The sequence below is a fragment of the Pipra filicauda genome, unplaced genomic scaffold, assembly GCF_003945595.2.
Source record: "Pipra filicauda isolate LSUMZ 115617 unplaced genomic scaffold, ASM394559v2 scaffold12_size5214236_pilon, whole genome shotgun sequence".
Taxonomy (NCBI): Eukaryota; Metazoa; Chordata; class Aves; order Passeriformes; family Pipridae; genus Pipra; species Pipra filicauda.
Window position 1 is genome coordinate 1,718,937 of NW_024103763.1, and position 12,942 is coordinate 1,731,878.

The window sequence follows — 12,942 nt, forward strand, 5'->3', positions numbered from 1 at the left end:
CATCCACAACTTCTGTGGACTTCCTGTTTCAGTGTCTTACCACCCCCACAGCAAAGAACTTCCTCCTAATATCTAATCCAAAATTGCTTTCTTTCAGTTTGAGACTATTCCCCCTTCTCCTGTCACTAAATGTCATTGTAAATAGTATGTCTCTATCCTTCTTGTAGGCTCCCTTCAGGGACTGGAAAGCTGCAAATAGGTCACCCCAAGCCTTTCTCTTCTCCAGGCTGAACAATCCCTATTCCCTCAGCCTTTCCTCATAGCAGAGGTGCTCCAGCCCTCCAGTCATATTGGTGGCCTCCTCTGGACTTGCTCCGACAGGTCGATGTCCTTCCTGTGCTGGGGACTCCAGAGCTGGATGTAGTTCTCCAGGTGGGATCTCACCAGAGTAGAATAGAGGGACAGAATCCCCTCCCTCAACCTGCTGGCAACACTGCTTTGGATGCAGCCCAGGATACAACTGGCTTTCTGGGCTGCAAATGCACATGGCCAGGTCATGTCCAGCCTCTCACCCACCAGCAGCACCAAGTCCTTCTCGACAGGGTTGCTTCTGATCTGTTCATCCTCTTGTATTGATAATGGGGGTTGCCCCAATCCAGGTGCAGCACCTTGCACTTGGTCTTGTTAAACTTCACGAGATCTCCATGGGCCCACTTCTTGAGTTTGTCCAGGTCCCTCTGGATGACATCCCATCCTTCAAGTGTGGCAACCACACCACTCAGTTTGGTGTCATCTGCAAACTTGCTGCAGGTGCATTTGATCCCTTTGTCTATGTCATTAATTAAGCTATTAAATAACACTGGTCCAAATATGGACCCCTGAGGGACATCACTTTTCAGTGATTTCCATCAGGACTCTGAGCCGTTGATCACTACCCTCTGCATGTGACCATCCAATCAATTCTTTATCCAACAATATTTGACAACTCCTTGTAAAAAAAGTTTATCTTACTAACATTTCTATACTGATAAAATAAACTTTAAGCATATAAAAGAATTTATATTTTTTGTATATATATATAAAAGTACATACACACAGAGACCTATATGGATTTGCAGTAATTAAATCTAAAGAAATTCCACCATGTAAAAATGAATTAATGCACAAGGTATAAATATATATCACTTAAATAAGTATCTTTCTGTTAGAAAAGAAAGAGTTGTTTTGTGTGTGTGCCCCCAGTAACAGTTATATGTTAAAGTTTTTCTCTTCAATAAAATGTGTTTTCATGAATATTGTTAGAAATCAAATTAAAGACTCAATTGGTCTGCATTTTTAGTGTATTTATAAGTCCTCTATTCCTAAATTGCTCTTTTTATCCAGACAAGTCAAACGCTGCTGGTAATCTGTTTTTCTGTTGCATATTCTTCTTTCTTTAAAATCACAAATCATCCTGCTCCATCCAGAACATGAGGGCAAAGATGCACAGTACTTACAATCCTCTGTAAGACCCAACACTAAAATACCCATAACTTACAACTGGTATAGTATTTCAGGCTTAAAAAATAGATGTAGGTAAAGCTATCTTCAGCACAAGGTAAAAACCACCCCCGGGAAAAAAACTACCCACAGTGTGAACAGGAATACATGCTGCAATATTTATGAGTATCATAGTGTTGGGAATTCCCTCTGCAAGCCTTTGATTTTCATCATACATTGATTTTTATCATAAGCTGTTCTAAAATTAGAGGAGGCCACGATCTGACAAGTATCCTTTGTGTTTTAGTTGTAGCAGATGGATACTACGAGGTACTTTCTCAGTTTGAAACTGTTCCAAAACCTGAGGCACTAATCTGACATATTAAACTGAATTTATATAAAGTCTTGTGTCTTTACATCACACAACATCGTTTATGGCATGCTGGGCTGTGACAGTTTAAGTTATGAAAATGTTGTATCACTCAGCAGATCAGATCTGACTTTATAGCAGGTCTCATGAATTTCTTCATCCGGAAAGAATAAATTTTGTGTAGGAGCATTCTGCACAGCACCCCTGCAGAGCAGTAGATTAAAACTGGATTTTAGCATTTACCTCTTGCTCAACTATAAATCAGGAATTAGAATTGATAATGGCAGTTATCCATCAAAAGCAATGCAACTGCAGATGAGCAGGAGTAGTTTTATGGATAAAATGAGTTACTTTTTATTATTATCATTAAAGGAAATCTCTTCTATTTGGAATGTTTCTAGGCTCTAAACAGGGATGATTAGATCCATGCTGGTCATCAACATGGATAAGGAAGATGCATTTGAAGTAACACCTCTCCAGATTTCAGAACATTATTCTGAAACTCTAGCAGTGGTCTTGAGCTCAGCAGTTCACATTGCAGACTCCTGTTGACAGAAGACCTGGAAGGAACATCTACCACAGCCGGCAGGATTCTGCTCCTCGGTTCATCGTCGTATTCCTCGGGCAATTGAAAGCTTTACGGAACTCTTCGAAGTTGCTCATGGCTCCAATAACTCTGCAAAGAGAAAAGGGGTGACCATGCAGCTTGCCTTCTGTTAAACACTACAGGTCTGCAAGTGTTTCAGTGTGTTCGCTTCAGGTTGAATTTTCAGGCTTTCATATAATTTTTACACAAATGAAACCAAAAAGTTCAGGAGAAGCACTGCCAGTTAAAGCTAATAGGAAGACAATCTTATTTTGTTTGGTGCTTTGAGAAGCATCTTGCTTTTCTAGAAACTCAGTGAAAAACAAATGCGTTTTGTAATACTATGTCCTCTAGAACAATTTTCTAATCTAACCCTCAGCAGTAGCCTTGCACATTGAAATCCTTCTTCCAGCACCTGCCAGATGCTGCAGTCCAACAGGCATGTGCATGTAAGCACACACTGAGGTTGTGCTGGCAGTGGTTTCATTTGGATCATGTCAGCCAGCTTCCCATAACAATGCACTCTGCCCACCATGGACACACACACACATTGGGACTTCACAGCTGGAGGGGGCAGTTAGACCCTCTTATTGGGCAGCTCAGCCTCACACCTGTCAGACTCAGCTCCTCAGTTATTTTGGAAATGCAATTTCTGAGCCTCCTGACCTGACCAGATTCCCATGCTCTCTTGCTTCCACCACAGGTGGTGTGGTACTGAAAGCACAGCACATCTCTGCCTCACACAAGATAGACAATGTCTTCATTATTCGATGCTCTCAGAAATTATTATTTTACCATTGCTAGATTAAGATTGTGTTGTTGGCTGCTTTTTCCTATGCCTTTAAACATCCTGGAACTTACTAGTCTGAAAATTGCAATGGTATTAAAGAGTTTCCTGAGTTAAGAGCAGAAAAGTATCTACTGAGCTATTAATTGTATGCCTTTCTATTGTCTTTGTTATGCACTGAGAAGGCATTTTTCTATATTGCAGACAATCAGCTTCTCAGCATAGCACAGCATGGTAGAAACATTCTTATTACATTGATTAGACTTTCTATGAGTAAGAAAATTTGCAGTCATCTGGCACAAAAATGTCTAAAAGTCAGTTTTGTAGGGAGGATTACAAAATGAGGTTAGGCTTCAAACAAGATATACAGTTTTACTGTAAAAATATTGCAGATACATATTCAGGGACTGGAACAGCAAGAGCTGGTCATGCAGAACTCTGTTGAAGTTGGTGGGAATTCTGCCTGCCATATCAGGGATTTCAAAGTGAAATTGGCCTCCAAAAATAGCTAAGACACATGATAATACTGAAAATCTGCCAATTAAAAAGAAATAAAACCAGAATCTATCTAGTGAAATATCTTTATGTGTGCATGCATGCCACTTTTCTACCCATGGTTTGATATTGCCACACATTAACTGTGAAATCAGAGTGGGCTGTCTGGATTTCATCCCACTGAATTATAGTAGAGGCACCTTTCCCTGAACAGGTTACCCTGAGCTCCCTTGGTAATCAATAGAAAGATGTACTTGCAGAGTCTAAGTAATTTAAATTTATTACCTGATGAAAGATTATATATATGTATATATATATACATAAAGAGAGAGAGACAGAGAGAGAGAGTACTGTATTGGAGACACTTCCACTATGAATCAGAATCAGCTTGTGGAGTTAACATCCTTCCTCCAAATTAAGAGGTGATGTAGCACTTGACTGAGGGCAAACATACAATTCTTAGTTAAGTAAATACGACTGACATGAATCCCAACAGAAACAACTTGTTCTTGGTCACACAAACTCTGTGAAGAAGCTGAGAAATAAACTCTGGCTTCCTAACTCCTATGTAATCTTTAAAACTTCCCCCTTCCAACCTCTCCTTGGAGTTCATGAGTGTCTGTGGTTAGGGGAGCCTGTGGGAGGCCTTTTGGGGAAAGGCACAGTTACTCTGGACTATCATAGCTCCTTCAAGCAAAATGTCACTTGAAGGCCAATGGAAGAGTATAGTCTCAAATCAAATTTATAGGGCATGTTTTGCCTTGCATTATCAATATAATTCAAGGTAGTCACTTAGAAGCTTTTAATGAACTCAGGCAGATTAAATCAAGGACGCTCCTAATATTCACTGTTTTCTAAACTAGAATTGCTTAGGGAAAGAAAGTGATAGATGAGGCATTTTACATACTCAGGCCATGATTACAGAACATCACAGGGATCAGGCTGCATTCTGGTTCAAATGCTTTTGAAGGTAGATGCAAGCTCCTCAATTTTACAGAAGAGCATTTGTAACAGTGAAAGATAAGCTAATAAAACCAGTTCAATTTCAATCTAAACCAATAGCACAGTCCAATTTTGTGCTTGCTCTTACCCCCCTCTTAAAATGCTAAATTTCAGCACTTCTGTTCTGCAGTGATTGATTCTGTATGTATACTGAGGAAATACATTATTTGCACTACCTGAACTGTGGAGGGCTGTGAGCTCCAGTATATATTTGCTCCCTCGCAGATTCTGGTCTAAAGGAGTTGCATCTTACCTAATAAAATATAAAAAAAAGAAACAGGCACATTATCTGAGATGACTTTGTAAGTAAAGCAGAATGTAATGTCACTGTTTTTAAGATGCCTATTACCGACAGAATGCATTAAAGGGAAAGACACCATAAATTCCTGCTCTGTCTCACCTTTGCTAACCTGCGGTTTTCTGTTGGTATATTCTCTTGTTTTTCAAATCCTCTAGTGGATCCACCCACTGTTTTTCTCTACCCACTCTATCCCATCATCTAATCACAGCCACTTTACTAATTCTTTTTTTGAAGTTCTCTATAATGGTAGCTTGCTTTTCAGCTTATGCTGCAGCTCTCACACCTTAATAATTACCAAGCATACTTCTTGGTCTCAAAGCTATGTCATTTTTATAAAAGGTACATATAATGATGCTTATCATCTCTAGACTTGAAGATATATTACCTGACATATTTATTCCATGCTGAAATGTCAGTTTCTTTTGAAATTACATATTCTCCACATTTCCATCAGTGTTCCCTAATTCACTAATTCTGATAAGATACTTAACCCAATTGTAACTAACTACAAAACAGGGTAGACAGAATATTTGCACAGCTGAATAATCCCTCTTATGCTGTATCCATTGCATGAAAAAATCTCATTTAAGCTGCCCCTGCCTTACCCAACTCCCTGCATTGAATGTTCCTATCGACAAAATCCTTTAAGCTAGATAGCCCATAGGATTTCAGTGGACTTCAGTGCAATTTTGTCTGGTTGGACAGCCCTGACAGTTTGAATAAGTCTATTCAGTTTCTGAAGCTCTGTGGAAATAGGCTGAGCTCAAGGGTACCTTGCATACCCTGCTCTCACTGTGCATGTGCCTCCCCTATGAGGGTCCACTGGACACGTAATTGCTGCAGTGGTCCTGTAATACTCCTATAGCTTCAAAAATTTCTTGGAGGAAAATTCACACAGTATGAAACTTAATTCAGCATAAACTACCAAAGTGGAATCCTTCCTCTGCTCAGTGTTCGTCAAACTGAAATTGCCACAGGCCCATAGGCTGCTACACTGACTCTCAGCAGAGAAATGATTTTCATCCAGGACTGGTTGCATTGGGTGCTGTTTCTTCAGTTTGGGATGATTTCATTCCTTCAACTGGTGCACAAAGTTTTATAGTCTAACTTTTACTTCTCATATAGAGAGTTTGTCCCAACTTGTTTAACCAAATAAATAATTTCTGATCCTCTCCTGCTCTACATTTTTTCTAAAAAATTCACACTCCTTATCAAAGTTTTGTTACAACATATTTAGTGTACAGATGGGAAAAAATAAACTAAGACTCTCTTCACTGCTGCTTAGTTTCACTGAACAACATTAACAGCAACAAATAGTGGTGGTACATTTTCAACAGGAATCTGTGGTGGAAGTAGTTAGAAACTGTTGCGTATTGCAAGCACCAGAAATCTGGGAAGTTGAAAACTGGGAAAACTGAAGAAGGCTAAGGACTCAATACTCACAAGAAGACCCTTAGTGGAGGGAAGTAGCAAGAATAAAGAAAGCTGCTGTAACAACACTGTGCAAACACAAAAATAATTTCAGCAGTTCTGGCACAATGGATAGATGAGGACAAAGAGAAAAAGAGAAAAGAAGTAATAGTCCCGTGAAAAGTCTCTGCTTATATTCTGAAAAATCTGGGTTTGGATCATGTGGATTGTTGAAACAAAGCAGGCTCATCTCTGCACTGCACATTGTGCAGGTTAATAAATGGGGACTTGAAAAACATTTGTGCTACTCACGTGGGCATAACTCAGAAAGAAAAGCTGGTTGTGTGTGAACTCAAGGCCTGGCAGTAAAGGTTCTTCTTCTCCTCCCCTCTTTTCTGTAATCCATTTCCTGTATGCCTGATAAGAAAGAGATACTAAGTGCCTTTCAGCAACATGAAGATAACCACAGCTTTTTTTCGTAGTACTATGTTTCAGATATTTTTCGACTGCTTACCCTGAAAGCTTCTCTCAAACCTCCATTATCTGCAATGTTTTCTGCCAAAGTCCTCTTCCCTTTCACCTGACAGAATGAAAGAACATCAGTCATTTGACCCATTTCTGAACTTCCTTCTTGATCAACTTCAAGAATGGGAAAAAGTAAAACAAGGAGAGAATGACCTCAGCCAATTTCAACAATCATAACTTTGGTTAAGAAAACGGGGTTTCAATGGGAAAACTGTCAGTAAAAAATTTTCTGTGATAAGTTATCCTGGCTCTGGTCCTAGATCTATGTAGCACAAAATATAGTAGATAAAATGCACTCAAGAATCCAGTCCCTGATCTTTGATCTGAGCATCAGTAATTTTCCCCCCGAGGACTGTTTTTATCTGGTTACATGTGAGATCCAGTAGTCCCTTTTTTAAACTTTTATCTAAAAGGTTATATTTATTTCTCTACATAACTGTTCATATAATACTGGGATACTAAAATAACTTTTAAGTCATAACATAAGCATAATTAAAAATAACTGTCAGAGACAGAATTAATATTGATAGTATATTCAGTGCTCTAAAAATATCTGCAAAGAAGATTCCTTTTGCTTCTCTCTGGTATTGATTCCAGGAGCAAGAGTAACAGCAACAAGGATATATTTCAAGAAGCAGCACTACATAAACTTTGTGAGAAATCCAGCCTCCTGGCACTACCAAGTGCAATACCACTATGAACAAATCCTAATTTCTGCTAGATCAGCATTACCTCTGCTCACCCAACCTACTAAGGTCTTAGTGTTACCAACTGTAATTGTAATTAAGCAGTTTTGCTCTCTATTATGCCTTGAATAAGCAAGATAATTGAGCAGAGTTTTGAGCAGAGCTATGAAGATCAATGCTGGCCTGCAGCTATAGGCTTTCCCATGCCACGGGATCAGTATAGTGGGCTCACCTTAGTTCCAGGATGCTAAAAGGGGGGTAAACGGAGCAGAAGAGGTAAAAAGATCCAGGACATAGCTACGTACCTGTGCCCCACCACTCAGTGCAGATGAGCACCCAGATTGGCCTCAAAACAAGTGGCTTGATGCCTTGGGTACAATGTTACACCCAAGAGTGCAATAAAGGAGAAATGGGAGCATTAGAGGAAAGGCCAACCCTTTCCTGTCAGCACTCCCCTCCCCTCAGGAGGCTGGAGATGGAGGTGAAAGAGAAGCTTTTAGGAGAAAAGGTGCTGGGACACCAGGGAACTTTCAAACACACCAGCTGCCTTCTTTTTTGGCCTTTCCTTGCAGTGGGCTTGTGAAGGAGACTGATTTAGAGTGTAAGATGAGAGTAACCTCACAGTGGCACTTGGGCCACAGGTCATTTTAATAAGTGGAAGAAGTCTTTCTGCTGACCTCAGGCATCTCTGGATCAAGTATTTGAGACTAGTCTGTGCAGTTTGTGACAGGGCTCAGAGACCACGATAAGCCCTTTATTTGATGAGATGACTTTGTGTGATTATTGCACTCTGAAGCTATTTCTATATCCACTTTTTCTTTCATTACACTTCTCTTCTGCAGACATTTTTATTGTAAATCAGAAGAGAAGGAAGAAGAGTAAATAGGTTTCTTGATCCACGAAAAATATTCGTACAGAGGTAAAAAACCTGCAGACTATTGATGTAAGTGACAGGCAAAAATAAAAAAAAAAAGATCTTTGCTTGCATAGCTCTTCATACAAAAGCTATAAAATATGGCAGAAAATATGAAGATTTTTCTATCATCTAAAAAGTGCTTTTGGTTATCCCGTGGAAATGGGATGACAAGGCTGTGGGTAACAGGATCTCTCTAGTAAGCCCATTCATGAACTTCAAAGGCAGTAGCTACACTGGAGAAGAAATTCAGACCTACCTCACCTCAAGAGACAGTGCAGGAGAAGAAGGGGATGGCTAAGCCAGTGGCAGAGGCATGGAAAGGGCTCAGCCACATCCCTGGGGAAGGTTTTAATGACCTTCTTTAAGTGGTACTTTTGTATTGACAGTTTTTGTCCTACATATATTCAGGAATGAGCCTGAGAATTTTTATTTGTAAATTAGTTTATGGGAAATACTTCAAGTCTGAGTTGCTGGACTTCAGACTGGACCACAACATGGCTTCGTTGCCTCTGAGACTAACACAAGCAGCCTGGGAAAAGTGTTAAAATTATTGCTGAGCATTCCATGTGACCCCTCTATTCTTAAAAGGCAAAGATGAAACAGTATTTCTAAAATGTAAATAGAGGTGATAGAATTGAGTGGGGATTTCAGTATGTATTTTTTCCTGAAACTTAAGATTAAAATCATGTCCCAGCCAACATTACTGGAATTTCAGCTATTCATTTCTGAAAGTCTGGGATTTATCCTATTTATCTTCATTTTGGACACATACATAATGTGTACATTTTCAGAGAAGCCCATAGCTCTGATAAAGAATCAAACAGAAACCATTCACTTGCACTTTCTTTCTCAATCCTTTTCTATGAGCTACTGCTATCATACCCCTTTGATTAGACATACAAATGGGGTCTTGTGTGCATGCATGGAAGAAAGTGCCAGAGTTCAATCTGAAATAAAGTAGGGTTTATGCAGCCATTTTATAACCACAATAAATAACAGGTAGAAGTGTTAAAGAAATCTATAAAACATGCTATTATATTCTTTCTAAAAAGAGTGACTGCTCAGTTTTCATTACAGACCTCATTTTCAGAAGACATTTAACATGCTCACAATAATTAGACCAGCCCTGCTGAGTGGCTTCATCTTCTTCCTCTGAATCCAAAACAATGTGATGGGGAGAAGTAGTTTAACCCTGTCACCTGGATGTGGGTAGTGGTATTTGACTGGACTAATCAAACCTGACAGACAATTTTTAACACAATTATTCACTTCAAAAAATCATTTGTTGTGAGAAATGAAGTTGAGAGCCTAATACCCCAATACACTGGGATTTATAAAAAGAGAACTTAAAAAAAGGCACAACAACCAAAACTCCTAATGTACGACTGTTTTCAGTCACTGATGGTTTACATACATATAAGCCAGCTCGCTTCCAGTAGTAATTGTTGTATTGATCAATCATGCACTTTGTTTTCTCTTTAAATTTTTCTTCAGAGTTAGTTGTCCACCAAGGGTCTAAGTTTCCATTTTTGTCATATTTCCGACCTCAAAAAGGAAAGAAAGAAAACAAATGTTTTTGCAGGAGAAAACTTTTCCAGTTTAGGAATCTATCACCTGCACAGAAATGAGAGGTGAATGTCTTCATGCAAATGTGTGTACAAAATGGATAGGATCAGTGAGCAAAATCTTGACCCCACTCAAGTAGAGCAGTGAAAAGCTGGCATTCTATTTATTGTCATCATTTCCATTTGCAGAAAAAGATAGCAATGACTAATGAGTTCTATAGTACATTTTATAATTACATAGTGTAAGAGGCATTTGAGCTTTCTCCTAAGTCTAATTGTGAGTATTTTTCATCCTCAGCCCATATGTCCTTGATTCTGTAAATCTGATGATAACTAATTTATTATTAATTAATTCTACACTTGATCAGAAAAACAACCCATTTCATGGAAACTTCTAAAGTTTCCATTTTTTATTTTGGAGCAAAACCAGGACATTTGAACCCTATTCATGGAAACAAGGAGAATACACACATCCCGTTCCCCAGGCTGATGGTTATAGTACTGGCTCATGGAAGTTGCAGCATCAGATCCCTGCTCCCATCATTTGCAGAAGAGTATCTAATCTCCGTCATGACTCCAGCCAGTCAGACACAAGACATGTTTGGACTTCTTTGAAAGCAGGTTTAGCTGCCCATGTGGATGAAGAGAGGTAAGGAGCAACGATAGACATGATACCAAGTACTGAAGATGCTTTCTTTCATCTTTTTATTTATTTTCTTTTTCCCTGTGTGCTCTCTTGTTCAAGATGACAAATTCCCTAGAGATGTATTTATTTCTATATTTGGAAAGTAAGCACCTGGCAAAAAGCCGGGGTCTGCTCAGGGAATCAAATCTTAAGTTCCTTTCTGATTGGCAGGAGACAAGATGGAGATTAGATACTTACCTACTCAGGAGGTGGGAGTTTATGAAGAAAAATGTCTTCATTCTGGAGTGTTTGCTGACACAAAATGTTGTAGAGCAGTGCCAACAGGATACCAGGATACAAGGCTTTATTTTTGTTTTGGGGGAAGTTGTTTGTTTGTTTGTGTTTGGGGGGTTGTTTTTGTTTATTTGTTTGTTTTCTTTAGTTAAAGGTGTTCAATGTAGCACAACATAAGCCAACTCAAAATTTCTCGTGGGAGGAGGTTCATGTTTCTCTCCCTGTGCCCCACCCCTCCCCACCCTCTTTCTCTCAGGAGCCTAATTTTTAAAAGCACTTTACTGAGACAGCCAAAGCTAGATAGTGGTAATGCCCCACTCCATCCAGTTTGTCAGGACAATAGGATTGACATTTTCAGACCATTCTTCTTTTTTCCCCCTCTCTCTCCTCTTTTTTTTTCTTTAATTTTAATATTTTGCAACACCTTTTTTGTACCACTCTTGGTCCAGTATTGTATTTTAAAAGTTTCATATTGCCTTCTGAAAAATGTCAAAATTGAAATGAAAAGTTTTCTTGGAAGTAATTTTTATGAATCAGAAGTTATCCTTTTGCCCTTCCCATTTCCCCCCATCAGGACTTTCTGAATCTGCTGCTGATTTAGTTTCCATTCAAGACAAACAGAAAGAATCAAACCTGTTGCATTTCTTACCAAACAAAATCCAGTTCAGACAAGCAAGATTCTATGTAAATAAATCTAATAAATATAACTTTATAATTTTTTCACACAACTCAGCACTGTTAAAAAAACCCCAAATAATAAAAAAACTAAAGCACCTAGAAGTCAGCTTTCTAATCTGTCAGCTCTGTAAAAAATAAGTTATCAACATACAGTTAAACACTCACCATTGCTATCAAATCCATGGGTAAACTCATGGCCAACAATTACTCCTATGGCACCATAACTTAATGACCTGTAACATAACGAAAATGTTTTCTCAGAAAGTGTCCACACTCATGAACATCAAAGGACAAAAGACCTCAGGAAAGATCATTATTTATTTAAAAGGCGTACGAAAGGAAAATCACACCTGCACAATTTTTACTTAAAGTTGTTGAAAGTCTTCATGCTAAACTCTTTCTTATTTAAAAGCAACATTTAATCTAAAACTCTGAAAGCCTTGTGATGTTTCACTCTTCTAACCAAATCCCTTATTAGCATCATATGAGCTCCAAAATATCTCCTTCAGCTGACTGCATTGTGCATATTCTAAATGAGAATAGGATAAAGTTATAGGTGTGACTATTCTGTCAGCACAACCATGAAAAAGAAGAGATCAAAAGCGGCAGTGGGTTTCCATCGTGTTGGCTCCAATCATTCTTCCCTGGCATGCAACAAAGACTATACTTTGTAGAGCACTAAACAGATCTCCACTCAGTTTTAAAAATAAAGGTCATACAATTTCCTTGCACCTGTCCTGGAACAGGGCATGATACATAGTCAGATTTAATGTACTGGAGAAACAGAATAGAAAGAAATATTTTGTATTCTTGATTGGCAATTAAATATATTTTCCTTGTTATATCCAAATAAAAATGCATCTGAGAGAAATAGGGATGAAAGGGGGAAAAGTTCAGGCTTTTTAACACCAAATGCAGTGGATATCATGTGTGTAGGTGATGTACTAAATGTATCTTTCATTTGTTAAGTTGGTTTTTATGATTTTAATTATTTCAGTTATTGACATGCTATACTTCAAAGTGGCTTATAGTATTTCTAATGCATTGTATTGAAATAGGAGAAAGGCAGAGGGTTTTGAAATAACGTGTTATTACTGGACCTAATGATCCATAGTACACTAGTTGCTCATCTCAGACATGCCCAAAAAGTATTATATCATTTAATTCCCTCTTCTCCCATGACAATCCTTCACTTTATTTTTTTCTTTCATGAAAGGTACTTTCAAGCATGTGATAAAATCTTCCTACTGTTTTTTCCCCAAAGTGCTATTACAAACCTTCTC

General features: G+C 38.5%; 1 protein-coding gene across 2 annotated transcripts in view; it reads right to left on the reverse strand.

Moving 5' to 3' along the window:
- Positions 1–2,141: 2,141 nt before the first annotated feature.
- The window catches only part of PHEX (phosphate regulating endopeptidase homolog X-linked), a 99,558-nt gene continuing 88,757 nt past the window's right edge, over positions 2,142–12,942 (reverse strand). For both annotated transcript variants that reach the window (XM_039391435.1, XM_027731134.2), the window contains 6 exons: positions 11,825–11,892; positions 9,912–10,042; positions 6,885–6,950; positions 6,683–6,787; positions 4,836–4,912; positions 2,142–2,465 (listed from right to left, as the gene is read on the reverse strand). In XM_039391435.1, coding sequence (XP_039247369.1) covers positions 2,363–2,465; positions 4,836–4,912; positions 6,683–6,787; positions 6,885–6,950; positions 9,912–10,042; positions 11,825–11,892 — 550 coding nt within the window. In that variant the 3' untranslated portion in view covers positions 2,142–2,362. The remainder of the gene's footprint in view (positions 2,466–4,835; positions 4,913–6,682; positions 6,788–6,884; positions 6,951–9,911; positions 10,043–11,824; positions 11,893–12,942) is intronic.